The sequence below is a fragment of the Aulonocara sp. 'chitande type north' Nkhata Bay genome, linkage group LG11 (assembly GCF_057382095.1).
Source record: "Aulonocara sp. 'chitande type north' Nkhata Bay isolate Kocher_YH1m ecotype deep benthic linkage group LG11, A_spYH_male_GT1.1, whole genome shotgun sequence".
Classification (NCBI taxonomy): domain Eukaryota; kingdom Metazoa; phylum Chordata; class Actinopteri; order Cichliformes; family Cichlidae; genus Aulonocara; species Aulonocara sp. 'chitande type north' Nkhata Bay.
Window position 1 is genome coordinate 10,357,507 of NC_141354.1, and position 15,006 is coordinate 10,372,512.

At 43.6% G+C, this 15,006-nt stretch overlaps 1 protein-coding gene across 3 annotated transcripts in view; it reads right to left on the reverse strand.

The window, feature by feature from the left end:
* The window catches only part of zfpm2a (zinc finger protein, FOG family member 2a), a 121,511-nt gene that overhangs the window by 36,542 nt on the left and 69,963 nt on the right, over nt 1–15,006 (reverse strand). For 2 of the 3 annotated variants that reach the window (XM_086310506.1, XM_086310505.1), the window contains one exon: nt 9,442–9,553. In XM_086310506.1, the coding sequence (XP_086166632.1) occupies nt 9,442–9,553 (112 nt within the window). The remainder of the gene's footprint in view (nt 1–9,441; nt 9,554–15,006) is intronic. The other variant, XM_086310507.1, reaches the window with a different exon arrangement.

Below are 15,006 nucleotides of genomic sequence, written 5' to 3' on the forward strand. Positions count from 1 at the left end.
TTTTCCTCCTCAATCCAGCTATCCAAGGGCTCAGATTCCAGTTACATTTCACATTGAATAGACTTGTGTTTCCAGCAGTCTAGCCCTCTTCTAGTATGCTGGCTAGTGGAGCGATGACAGATTGGTTTCCACTCACTGCATGGGGGAGCACAATGGAGTGGCTTTGACAGAGTTAAGAGAAACAGTGCATCAGCACCCCCCCCCCAACAATCTCTCTTTTTCCTCACACGCGCACACACACACTCACACACGCCTCTTTCTTCCACTCTCTCTCCATTTCTTCTTTCTCCCTCTCTCTCTTCCCTGGGGCTTAGAGAATGGATGGCCCTGTCTGACCTGGACGACACTGATGTCTAGTCCTCTACACTACTGTACCTACAGCACGGCTGTCTGCCCGCTCGCCTCTCTGTCCACTCTTTCTCGCTTTTACACACATACACGGCGAACAGGGGCACCCATCTCTGTCACACGGCGCCGACAGGCAGAGGTCAGTAGAGCTCAGGTACTAAAGCAGCCTGGAGGAGGTAGGGATTTGCTCATAAGTGGCCAGTATCGCTGTCACGCTGAAGAAACAACAAGTACAACAGCCTTAAAAATGTAAAAAATTGGAACTATAATTGTAAGAAAAAAGAAATAGAGAACAATGCTAAATCAGTTTTGAAGGACCTAGCGCCATATCAGAAGCTGGGAATTATTTTCATCTTGGACGATTCTGGATTACGGCCTATACAAAGTGAGTGGCAAATCATAGTGTCATGTGTGGGTGGTTTCATGAAGAAGAGCAGAGTTTATGCCCATCGCTAGCATTCAATTAATATTTGCCTTTTGAGGTAACCTTAACCCTACCCTCACCTAACCCTGACTATCCTTAACCAGAGACTGTAACTTCACTGGCGTCCACTTTTACTAAAGAGAAAAAATACTGAAGAAAGATTTAATATCAGCTCAATATCTCTAAATTTGCACTAACGCTACTAGAAAGGGGATTTTTTTTCAGCATGTACGCACTGGACATGTTACAGAGCAAGAGAAACTTGTTATCTGGTTAAAGTCTGACAGCTAAAACTGCACGATTAAGGTTTGGAAAGGGAACGATTTGTGCCACAGGAGTTCAGTCTCTGTTGGTAAAGACAATCTCAATTCTTTTCTGACCGCAGAAACTCTCCATGTGAACTGTACTCGATGACCAAACACAACTTTGATTGCCAAATAAAGATAAAACGCTGACAATATGATCAAGTATGGCATTGATAGACTGTTGATGTCAATGTCCTCACCCATTGCATTAAACTTTTAGCTCAGACACTTGATCGCATGATAAAATAACCCACAGATAGGGGGCTAATACTGCAGGAGCCTTGCAGTTGTATTCCTCTGCAACAAGAAAAAAAATACTGTGATATCCCACTGATACGCTGCTCTAAAGACTATGGGACCATGTTTTGTTTTTTTTCTCAGCCAGGTGGATGTGCAATCAATAAAATGGATTAGCTGCAAAGGTATGTACAAAGGTTATCACCGAGCTCTCCTGCATGAACACAGTGGCGACCCCACAAAACAATTTTGTAATGTCTCATGCTATTTCTTCAGAGGAAATCTGATTATGTTTTGCCCAGGCTAAAAATTGATTTGCAGGGGAGTATACATTATCAAAGGAAAAATGGCTCCTGCAGCACCGGGCCTTATGGCTTGACTGAATTGTTATTTCTAACACTGTTTTATACGCCGACTGTATCACTGTAACACAGTCAGCGTTGCACACTTCCTTTTCTTTCTCAATAACAACTTTTCTTTCCCCGTCATGTCCCTCTTTCCTTCTCTGTGTGCTTTTTTTGTTCATAGCATGATCGTCTCCTCGTTCCCTTGGCACTTCAGAGTTTCACCCTGACTCATTTTCACTTGTTTAGTTCCACTCGCTGCGGTCCTGTGTCAACCCTCACACAGACTTTAACCAGGTGGCTTTCCATCACGCTGACTGACGATCTGAACACCCTTCCACCCAAGTGATTCCTCTATCTCTGTCCCTCCATCTCACTTTCTCTCTCTCTCTCTCTCTCACACACATACAATGTGACCCCCCTTAAGTCTGATGAAACAACCCTCTCTGCCCATCTCCAAAAAAAAGAGAAGAAACTGTGTGGAGGAGCAGAAAGGCCCCTCACTCAAGCTCTCAGCTTTTGTCTCTGATTATCCCTGCACACACACACACACACACACACACACACACACTCCACCTCTCATCCTGCTCCTGGATCTTGTGTGTGTATGTGTGTTTAAGGTGGGGGGGGGGACTCTGACCAATGGCATCCAACAGCAGGGCTTTATCCTGAAGCACACTGACAATGCTTTTCACACCTACTTACCACAGCAGAGATGGAGGCGGCGGGCTGGATCATGCCCAGGCCTAAAAGCAGGCTAAGGGCTTTTAGAAGACACACAGAATAGACTCTTTAATTACTGACTCAAGATCCCGCAGTAGATTAAAAAAAAAAAGAAAAAGAAAAACCCTCACAGAGGCTTATTTTCATATCTGCAGAATTTTTCAATGAATATAAAAACGGTCATTGATTATGCCGTTAAGGGAGGGACGTTAAGCAGGGAAATAATAAAGTACATATAATCACATTAGCTTGCGGTGATTAATGTAATAAAATGTGATCTTTTTTTCCCCATCTGTATTGAACACGTTCAATACTGAGGAGACATGCTGCAAATACTAAGAAGCAGCTTCCTTAATATCCACTTAACTAGCTCTGTGTGCAAAGACATCTGCGAAAGCACCGCAGATAACTCAAGGAACGTACTTGGCCTGATAGGAAGAGGAATGACGAGGGGGGGGGGCAAAATCCTAAATAATGACTCATGTGTTCTTTTGATGCTCATACTTGCATTACTTGGAGCACAAACGATTGTGTGTGTGTGTGTGTGTGTGTGTGTGTGTGTGTGTGTGTGTGTGTGTGTGTGTGTGTGTGTGTGTGTGTGTGTGTGTGTGCGTGTCTTCCATCCCAGGGACACAATCCTTCCTACGTGATCAATACCAAAGCATTTCTGTTCATTGATTATATAATTATACAGAAATTAAATCTGTGACGCGCTCTCATGTAGCACCACTAGCTAATATAGCCAGCAGATGAGACTGAGAGGAGGGAAGAAGAGGCTTTCTCTCTACTTACTATTTTTTTCCCTTTTTTTTTTTAAAAGCACGGTGCTTAAAGCGAGCTCGGTGTAGTCCAGGTACTTCACTCAGATGATTATAATGCCACGAGGGTGCAATACATCACTCTTATTAGCCACACTGGAGCACAATGGTATCATAATTAATGGTCGCAGCAGGATTGAACGCTGCCCTGACATGGAAAAGTGGGCCTACTTAAGCTCTACAAGGCATTTAAATATGCAGAGTGAATGGCACAACCCAAACCCTCCTGCTCTAAGGACAGCCCACGCTCATTAGCCTGACACCCTCCGTGGCATTGATACAAGGACGACTGGCTAAACTCTCAGGCAGGCGCACGCGTGCGCACGCACACACAAAACAAGAAATCACAAGCACACATACACAAACACAAAATGTGCAGCGACTACAGTGACAAAATATTAAACAGCGAGATATGACTAGAACAATCTTGTCCCTCATCAGTGCCCATCACTTCTTTTACATTTCCCCCCTTGCATTGTTGTTTTTGTCTCAAGGCTTAGTCTGCACTGAATGCAGATGGACATATATGTGTCAGCAGCCATTATGTGAATTTTCGGTAATGGCGTTTGGTCTGCCTTTGTGTGTGTGTGTGTGTGTGTGTGTGTGTGTGTGTGTGTGTGTGTGTGTGTGTGTGTGTGTGTGTGTGTGTGTTTGTAGCGAATGTGCATGCTGTAGCAGAGTGTGTTGTCTGGTGCTTGTGCTATACTGTCTAGCATGGGCAAAACTGCCTGCTCGGTGGGAGAACAATGCACATAAAAGGCTGTCGGAGGAAGCGTCTGGAGCTGACGTCTTTCACGTGGCTCTGAATGGAGCAGCGGTGGGAAGTGGCCGTGTGTGCGTGCGTGTACTTTATATGCTTACGACTGAGACAGAAGAAAAAAATCACAGAGAAAACGCCCTCTTCAATATGTCTCCTGACTATGTTTGTAAAAAATGAGACAAGAGAAAATAATAAAGAGTATGCGTTCCTGTTTCAGTCATGTGCGATGACATGTGCATGAATGCCTCCTAAAAGCAGGTGTGGGATGTTAAGTCCTCTCAGATTGGTGTATGATTTGGATTTTCCACTCCTCCTCTTCTCTTCCTATCCTGTTCGTAAAACCCGCTACATAACTTCTCCTAAAAGAAGAAGGAAAAAAAAACAAAAAAAACAGTGTAGACGCCACTCAGGAGCTGCCGCGTGCCTAAAACCAGCAGCTCCTCTCCACACGGCTCACTCCAGCCTGACCGTACCGAGTTATCGCGTGGCTCAGTGCAATCAATTATTGCTGCAGTGGAATCATTAATAATTTCCTAATGAAAACGATTCTGTTGATCTCTGTTGTCTTTTAATTAAACATAATTAGTCGGCTGCTCGGAGCTGTGGTGGGGACTCCTTTAGGGTACAATTTTGTTTTAATACACTGATAATGGAATTTTTACATTGTGTCAGTTGTTTAGTTATTATTCAGTCACACTATTTCGCTATGTTCCTAGATAACAGATAATAACCCTCGCACCTTCTATTCGCTGCAGTCATTTTGAAATAGGAGGGTCGAAATGAACAATTAAATTTTGAACTGTAAGAGTCCTCTCCTCTCACTGTTTCATGGCGCACGCTGCCAGGGTGCAGTGCGCGAAACGTTGCAAGTTTGACGCCTTCATTTCACAGGGGGGAAAAACTCAAAATGTCTTTGCATTTTTCTTTTCTTTTCTTTTTTTTTTAGAGAGAGTCTGATAGATACTACATCTGTCCTGTCAGGTCACGCAAGTTCACCATATTGCCTCAGCGGTCTGCTGCTCTGGATCAGTGGAAAGAGCAAATGAAGGCATAAAAAAGGATCTGATTGTGAGGACTTAGAGAATCTGAAATGACACAAAGACGCAGAGATTTAGCTAATTCCGCACCGTCCGAGCTTATGTAAAACGGCCTAGTTACACTGGTCAATTTCTACACGAACAATGTGGCCAAGTTGCTCTGGAGACTTATTGGACATGCTGTATCTGAATGTGGTCTGGCTTAAGAGGCTTACATTCCAAAAGTTTTGGTGACCTCTGAATAATGCCACGTAATGTGGTCACGTTAACTGTGTATAGTTTCACCTGGCTTACCGTAGATATCAGGTATAAGCGCAATTGAGGTTCAAAGCAAGGATGAACCGAATCATCGTGCGTGGCACCTCACTCCTAAAAAATGTCGTGTTTTTATTCAAATTGATTTATTGTTATTTGTAAGTTCAGATGTGACTGTGTCTGATTGAACTTGGATGCCCTGCAGCAGAGGAAAGGCCTCACATAATGGGAACATAGTATGATTAAAATATGCCTGAATTATTTACCATACGCATGGGCACTGAAGTACACCTATCTGCTGCTGTAAGGGTTAAATGTGATCAAAAAGTCCCCCTACAAGAGGAGCATTTATTCCTGTTTGGGTAACATTTGTGGAAAAACTACACTTTAAAAATAAAAATAAAAAATTGAATGTATTCATGACTTCCTTAACCTCAGGGCAGAGAGGTCAAAAAGTTCCGAGAGGTGACTAAAGTGAGGAAATACAGCACAACACCTTATCATTAAGAAAGCTGTTTGACAGCATAAGCACATCGGTGGTCACGCTGGCTCTCTGAGCAGCTGCTGAAATCCACAATCAGGCGGGTTTGCGACATCTGAACCCCATCGCTAACACGTTCAGCCGAGAGACGTTGGACGATGAAAAGAAATCACAATGTGTCTGAATTTGTTTTCTCTGTTAAATCTCTCCCACTTTCCAGCTGCATTGTTTATCAATCTGTTGTTTATCTGTACAGAAAATTCTCCCCTGTCTCCCCTCCCTCCCTCCTGTCTGTCATTCGCTCCGTCTCCTCATTCTCCGGCGTTACTGTAACATATAATTACTCTGCAGACTTGCTGCCTGTTTCTAGAACTTCGGCGGTTCAAAGAAACTGTCGGAGTGTGGAGGAGAGCATTGTGGGAGTTCCAGGTGGATTTCTCGATAATGAGTTAGCGCAGTAGTAGGAATTGAGAGTTTTAGTAATGGCTGGCTGCTAAGGCTCTTCCTGGGAGTTTAATGTAAAACAAACAGGGCCATGCTGACAGCCTGGGAAAAACAGATATTGCACTTTTTCCCGCTTCCACTTCAGGGCTCGTGCTGTTCTCTCATTTTGAGGAAGGGGAATTCGAAGAAGAATTTATATTCATGAAACGAATGCGAATCTTAATTGGAGACATTTTAAATGACTCAAATATTACTCATGGTCTTCCACTTGTTTTTTTCCCCGCATTTTTTAAATATTCATGCTTTTCTGCTCGTCTCGATTAAGTGATACAGACGTGCAAACAGAGGGCAGGGAAAACATCATTTTGCTATAGCAACAGGAGTTGCAGCATCTCAAAAACTGGGTCGAATATGTGACATTATAAGGTAAGTGTTTCTTGGTGCTGATGACCAGGGGCGCCCTGTGGGGGGACCTGACTATGCCATCCTGCTGCTTGTTACACACTCCAGTGCATGTATTATACATAACACATTGCAGGGCTACAACTCTCAGAGGAATCATTTTTGCTGAATCCAGTCCTCCCTCGCTCTGCACATATCCCCCACGCCCCCCACACACACTTCCTGACAAGTTTCGGGGATAGAGGATGAGCATTTGTACGAAAAAAATAAAATAAAAAAGCAATGCAGAAATCATAGGACAGAGCGTCCAGCACTAAGCTACAGCCACTCAAACCAATCACCATCCCTTACTTAGAGATACTCCCCCATAGATTCACACTGGCAAGCATCCAAAGTGAACTGCTACTATCTTTGCATGCAGCCATAAAGAAAGCCGAGACCACTGAAACGTGAGCCAAAGCATATTCTGCAAGCATACTGTGTATTGAGATATTCACTGTTTTCCATAAATAACGCATCTCAGGGAGCAACGAAACAGCCAACAGACGGGAAACACAGCACAGGGGTGAAGATATAAACAATCTGGGCCTCAGCTTTTCAAGGTGGGAAGAAAGTTCTTGCCGGACTCCGAGAAGCCTTTTTTTCCCTTTAGTCGGTCCGCGCCAGCGTCAATGCGATAAACACAATTCCAGCACGGCTTCAAAAAAGAAACGACAGGCGAAAAAAAAAGAAAGGAAAAAAAGACCAAATTCAATATTAAATTTGACAAAGATTTGACATTCCCGCACGCCGGCACTCCATTTCAATGTCACCTCCAGAGGGTGCGCACGCATGCAGATTGGAATATTTGAAGGAAAGCGATGAAGAAGAATGAGCAGCATAAATCGAGTCACAGTCTGGACGTAAGAGTCAAACGGCCGCGCGGCATCAAACGCTTCATCACTTTCTCAACTTCCTCCCAAGTCCAGGTGGAGAAAAAAAAGGTTGCCAGGAGCAAAAATGTGGAACAATTTTTTTTCTTTCTTTGGAAGAGAAAAAGCAAGAGAAACGGACACCCGACCCAATTTATGCAACTCGCTTTTGGTAAAGTTGCTGCAGACCAGTTCGAGTCAAGTGTGGAATAGCGCAGGCTGGATTTTGGTTTGAATCTTTGAAGTGCGCTAAAAGTTTGTTTCAAAGTCCAACACGTTGATCGCGTTCCTCCACAAGAGGTGACGAAATTTGTTTCGAGCCGAGTAATCGACTTACTGATTCTCTGAGGTGACAAGAGATATTTAACTCTGAGAATTGAATTAATTCTTTGTATTCAACATTCCCCCTATTATCGCTTATTATCAGTAGCAAGCATGTGCTGATGCTTGTGGAGGATTTAGAGTAATGAACTTATACAAGCAGAGCACAAGAGCGACTCACACAAGGGGTCGTCTGGAGATGTTATTGTGTTTTAATTTAATAAGGTCAAGTTGGAAGCGACAAACAAAGGCGCTCCCAGCTGAGGTGGCGATGATGCTGTGTGTGATGTTATCGCCAGGATACATGTATGAAGAGTGGCAGAGGAAATTCTCAAGAAGAAAAAAAAAGAAGAAGTGAGAAATCCTGTTATTGCCCTTCTTTTTGTTTCATACAGTCACTCTGTGAGCAAAAAGATTAGAAGATTTTAAAGAAGTGCATAATCTTCTTTAACAGCTTATCAAAACTTTAATGATTTGGTGATAAAGAGCACAAAGTTAAGTAGCCGGTTAAGAGGATAACTCCCCAGTGCAGTCTAGTGATTAGTAGATGAGAATTGGGAGACCGAAAATCCGGGTTGCAAATCCCACTCCTGCCACTTATTCACTTTGAGGGAGAAGAAGCTCCATTTCAGCTTTGGGGGTATTGTCACGGGGTAATCATTTTTGAAAAGTGATAAATAGAGGCCCCCCCTACCCACCCCTTCAGAAGCCCAAACACATCTTTATTTACGTATTTATTTCGCCGTGTCTCTTTGGTTAACACCCGTCAAGACCCAATTATAGCTGCAGAAGCCATGCGCTTTCATGAGGAGTGAAGCTCCACACTTTAGTGTCAGTGCTGTGTACAGTGCGAGCATCTTCTCGTGCAATCTGCAACAAACCCAGCTCTCCACAGATCAGTTTGCGGGGCTCCTTTAATGAGGCCCTGCTGGACACAATGCAGGGGATTGAGGAGTTTATCGTCGTGACAGTGGGTCGTGGGTTTTTGGTGGGGGGGGGGTTTGCACGCTTTGGATTACTTTTGTGTAACTAACATGGATTTTCTGACAGATAGCGGTGCTTTTCCTTTTTCTTTTCCTCAACACATGTTTACAGAAATCCACTTCTCATTGGGAAGTTGTATGAATGCAGCTGATTTATTAAAAGATGTACGACTAAAGCTTCGCCGAATTAGCCGAGAAGAACAAATGAAGCAAAGTGGCAAACACATCTCCACTCGTGCTTTTCCTCGCTATCTACCCCGAGATAGGGATTCACTTAGTATAAAAGAGTGTGGGGAGGAAAGGGGGGGGGGCATTAATTACCTTGTGAAATCTAAAGACCATTAACTTTGTGTGTCAAGTGATGTTTCTCAGTTCCCAATCAGAGTTTTAGAGATATAAACGACTCTTTGGATGAGGAAAACAGATATGGAGCGAGAGCGCGCCTTTCTGTGTGTCCTCGTGGGCTGTGTAGATGCAATTATTTGTGCTTGTTTGTGACTTTGAGAAGAAGAAGAGAAGGAAAGAGAGGAGGAAAAACTAAAAGAATGACAGAGGGAGAGAGACAGGCAGAGGAGGAGTGGATGGAGGATTGTGGCGTGGTGTGCTGCGCTGCAGAGAGATAACAGGATGCCGGCGCGGCTTGCTTACCTTTGCTGTACACCACACAGTTGTTTTTGTTGTCTTCCGCTCCCTGCCAAGTCACATCCAGCAGCCACCTGGGGCCGGCGCTCAACACCACCGGGACCGTGCTCTTCGTCTTCTGGTCGAGGACAGATAACAAACACTAATCATTTGCTTATTTTGGTGATTAAAGAAACATTAATAACCTCTGAGTTACGCTCTTCCGCTGCACTGAATGACCATAAAGAGGCAATTTCAGAAACTATACAGCGTGCAACTCAAGTCCAGCACAATCCCTTTTTTCTCTTTTTTTCCTACACTGCTGAGAAAATGTGAAATCAGGGCAGTTTTTATGAGTGTATGTGTGTGTGCGAGATGGCCAACAGACAAATGCAGTGCTTGGTGTGATGGCAAATGGGTGCAAGAGCCCGCACTGTATCTGTTTCATCCAGGATTCAACCCGGAGATCCAGAATCAGATCCACTAGATTAAATAAAACATCTCACGTGTCTGAGAATCATAAAAAAAATGAAAGGAAGAAAGGGGAAAAAAAGGACGGTGACTTTCAGAGAGAAGGAAGCAAGTGTTCGGCGGTGAACTTTGGGCGCATTGTGCCTCGCTATCACCAGGATCTCACTATTTCCTGAAACAAGCAGGGAAGAATTTAAAGAATCAGTATCCATTTCAAAGGCCGATTGAGGTCAGAGTTTTTATAATATACCGGGAAATTATTCCAAATGTGTAAGGTCATTTTTCTTCTTGGTCAGAGGTCAAACGTGGGGTTTCGTTCCACTGAAAGAATCAGAAATAAATAAATAAAACAGAGTGAGATAGAGAGCTACACCCTCTATAATAGATTCACATGCTGCGCTGTCACCACATTCGCCTGCGCTGTTCATCCTCACATGATTTTCTAGTCTGTTTTATTTTATGCTGGTTCTCCTTTTCTTTTGCTTCTTGTAAAGCGATGCGTTGGTGGTGTCGTGCATACGTTGCGTGTGTATGGAGGTGGTGGAGGGGCTGTTGCAACATCTCAGGCAGCTGGGTACAGTAGCCTATTACTCAAAGGCAGAATGTCACTATTTTAAGGCCATTTCTTTTGAACCCCGGGGCCTCCCCTTCATTAGGAGCCTACAGAAAACAGTTTAGCTAAGAGAAAATAGGTTGGGCTGCAATCTCGACACTTCATTTCTTTTTCCCCATCTGAGGCGGCCGGTGACAGGACACTGTCCATCTGCCTAATGCAAAAGCAAAATACCAGCCCTCTCACGCACTTTTCACTTATTTCTCCCCCGCAAGAGGCAGCAACCTTCAAGGATAAATGCAAATGTCACTTGAGCATGTTAAAGGTCTGAATTGGCACAGATATGCACAAGAGATGAGCACTGTGCTCCGGCAGTGTGTCTGCATGCCCCCTCCTCCTCCTCCTACTCGTCCACCCGCCCATTTCTCTTTCCATGAACTCATCTAGTCAGAGGCTGGAGGACATGGATTTCTATTTATTTATTTTTTATGTTTTTTTTTTTTTTAGAGAGAGAGAGCATTATTTACAAATGGCAAATACATCTCAGAGAGAGCTGATAGGAATCTGTTTGGATCTTGTCTGCAAAATGACGAAGGCAAACGCAGACACTCAATAGAGACAGATTTTGAAATAGTCCCTCTCTCTTTATATATATAGCTTCGCACATTGGCAAACTACACCGGCAAAACTGATCAAACACAGACAGCAAATTGTGTCTGTTGATATTCTTATTCCTTCTCCTGGCATCTCCTTATCCCGTCCTGGCAGCAGATGAGAGAGAGAGACAGAGAGAGAGAGAGAGAGAGGACCTCTGTAATTTAAGTCGTCCGCAATTTCACATTTCAAATTAGCCTCACAATAAAGTCTTCTATCTGGCTAACCTGAAAATCTCACACCCCTGTCAAAGGAGCAGAGCAGACCAGGCCGATTGTTGCTAGGACGACTATCTGAAATGGAAATCAGATTAACCCTTTCTCAGATCTCCAGACTGGAGCCATCTCTTATTCAGCAGCGAGAGGCCTCTCTGCCATCCTCCTGCACCTCTGGGAATTCATGATATTCCAGCTGCTCTTAATGTAGCCAGCAGAGACAAAGCGGCCATATTAACGACACATCTTCCCATGTTACGTTAGAAATACCATCACAATTTGTTAAGACTTGTGGCAGTAATCGCAATTGTTCCTCTGGTTCCCGCTGTAATAGAAACTTACGATGCATTAGCTTTGATTTAATTGTCACTGTCAACTATTCGCTTTGGTTCCCCTTTTTCTTGCAAAGTGAGCAGCAACAAGCCCCTGACAGCCAGTCTCAGTGTAGATTTACATAAAGCATCTATAGTGACAATATGCGCTTTGTAAGCAGCCTGCGTGTAGCAACCCCCGCAAAGACAAAGAAGCGCACAAGAACGACCGCACGCACAACAAATTTAGGATTAAGACACAGCGGCGTCACCGCAGCGAGGAGCGTCTCTGCAAATGCAAATGAAAACATTGGTACAACTGGATCAGTTGGCCTAAGTGGCCGAGGCCAGAAGAGGGAAAAAAACACGCAGATTGACAGGCAGAAAATTGCGATTTTCCCTCGAGCTAGGGACTCAGAGATGGACTGGCTGTACGGAAACAAACTCCTCTCAGAGATGCCAGCCATAAAAAAAAAGAGAAAAAAGGGGGGGATGTGACGTAGGGAGGCTTTTTCCTGCCCAAAACAGCACACTGAGGGGGAACTGGAAAATATGCTGACCCCTGTTGGCAGTAAAAAAAAGAAAGAAAAGTTGCTGATCTTACTTTTTCCCCAATTCCTCTAAAGCATTTTTGTTATTTTCTGATATTTTTCATGCCTGGACTACACGTATTTTTGTAATTAAGACTAAATATTATTAACAGGGAAACGTTCGATGTGTTGTGTTTATACAGATACAATATCAGTTTACTGACTATCATCCCTGTCAGAGCCTGTAACCCACCCACCCCTCCCCAGCCTTCCTCTCTGTGTAGTGTGTTACGGTTTATCCACTGTCTGCTTTCACTCCAGTGGTTTCAATACTCTCTCGGTATTTTTATTTTTTTTTCTTCCTTCCTCTGAGCTCTGTTACCGTTCCTCGTGTAAGAGATACAGTGACCAAAACAGTGTAGTCAGCGAGGAAGTGATTACAAACTGATGCTCCAAATTCGCTATAAAATGAAAATCAATATTTCCACAAGTTGCTGCAACATAAAAGATAACCTTCATTGATTTTTCTAGACTTAGGCCCCTGTGATAAAATCTAATATAAATTTTCAGCCACACGGATTTGGATCAGAGCGGAGCAGGGGCTGAACGATAAGTTCCGCGCACATCTCTCAGACTTGGATTTTTTTCCTCCCCTCCTTCCCCTTTTTCCTTCTTCCAAGGCAGGGCTGTACTATTTATAATTGGCCCTGTGTGAGCAAAAGCTTCTATCGGGAATCTGTTCTAATTTTTATTACTGAGAAGCTAAAGCCTGTTCCAGATAATTTGGAAATTTCAGGGGAATTGTGATAGAGCTGATGGCACAGCCGGACTGACTCCAGAAAGGAGCTAACCTGTAATAGCCTCTGTGGCTGCGCTGATTAAATGTTGCCATAGATGAAAGACCTGCCATCACCGCAATAAATTAACCAATCACACAAATCCCAAGTCGCTACTAATCCCTCCTTGATACCATGATCCTCTGATCAGCTGAAGGAGGTGAAGAAGAAAGTGTCTTGTGACACTCAGCCTTCTAACTCCCTGCTTCCCTGTGTAAACAACAAGCTAATGATATCGCCGCTGACCATTTCACCACCACTGGCTACTCTTAACCCGTTTCATGGTCAGGGCAGGTGAAATCGATACAAACCGCGGTGGGAATGATTATTTTCCTCATCGCACTCGCACTCGCACGCCCACCCCCTCCACCACCACCACCTCCCTCCCTCCACCAAGGTCACCGACTGGCACTGTATCCGTCTTGATCCCACAGCTGCAGGATTTAGACAACTGAGAGATCAAAACCGCTCCGTCTGAATATCTCAAGACATATACCGGCTTTATGCATTCATCTTTCAACGCCCACTCGGTGCCAAAGTAGTGCCATTTCCAAATGAAAACACTAGTGGAAATATTCCAGTCAAATCACTCTGAGTATTTTTGAACCTTGCCCTCTTTTTCACAGTAAAAGCCTTGTTTCAACAATTGTTTTTTATTTCCATCTTTTTTTCCCTCTTTTGCTCCTGAATAGCTGATAACGGCATTTTCTCATCCCCACATTACATCTGACCACTGTTGACCTGGCAACGCGTGCCCAAATCATTTTAAAAGTGCCGTGTCCTTTGCGGTACTATATTTGCAGCCTAAATATATAAATATATATATAAAGATACAAGCTTACGTATGGGTTATGTCGAGTTTATATGTTCTCTGTTTCTAACATGGGAGTGAGGATAAAGGATTTGTACCTGTTTTACCAGTCAGTTTACAGCAGACAGCACACTCACACCTTGATAACGTCCATTGCAATTAGTTGTTCACTGCGATGAAACAAATTGCATGTGGTCAACTGGAAATTTCATTAAGGGAGATTTTCCTCTAGCCCTCGTTATCGCTCTGCGTATTAATATTTTCTTAGCCTCAAGGATGGATGGGTTGCAAGGGTCTTTTTTTTGTTGAATTAAAAAAAAAAAAAAAAAACGTCCGGAGCTAACCTCACAGCCTGTGTTCGCCCGCCGCTATCCACGCTGGCAAAAAAGCTGTGTACATGCTTAGTTAGGTGCTGCATTTTTTTTCATTGCGCCCTGAAATAAGGTTCTCTGTCGACATCCACAATAAAGTGGGAAATACCTCCATTTCTCAAGTCTGCTTTTGTGTCATTCTCCCCCTCTTCTAAATGGCTATGGTTACATCTGCTGAAATGAAAAGATACCTACATACAGCTTTCATCCCCCCCACCCCTCCCTCTCAGGCTATAGCATCTTCTATTGGGAGGCTAAATAACAGAAATATGCAGGAATTGCACACTAATTCCCCTTAGAGATAGATCTTGGCTGGTGCCCTGTCATAAATCAGAGAATTTCGATATGAAATGAGGCAAGCTGCTCTAATCATTTCTGCATTTCAAATTGGATCACTGGCTCAATCGCCTGGCTTTTAAACTGCTTGCCTAAGAGCAAATGTGAGGTGGGAGATAATTCAGCTGAAATCTCTGCCTGCTCTGTGCAGCAGTTAGTTTACTGCTTGAGTGCAAGAGAATGCTTTTTTCTTCCCTTAGCCCATCTTTCTCTTTTCAACTTTGTTAAATTGACTTTTCATTTTAAAATCGATTAAACTGAGAGAGTCACTGCTGTTCCCGGAATCTTTAAAGGGACACCCATCACTGTGCGCATGTGCCTTTATTTGGCTGGCCGCTATCATGGCGCCGCTATGGGAAATAAATATTTTCTCATTTAAATCACCTTTTATCCTGCTGACTGGACTGTAAGCATCAAAGTTCATGTGCTGCATTAGCTATTACTTACGTCGCTCCATTGAAATGCACATGGGGTCTGTATTTATACTGACTATGGGTGGCATTG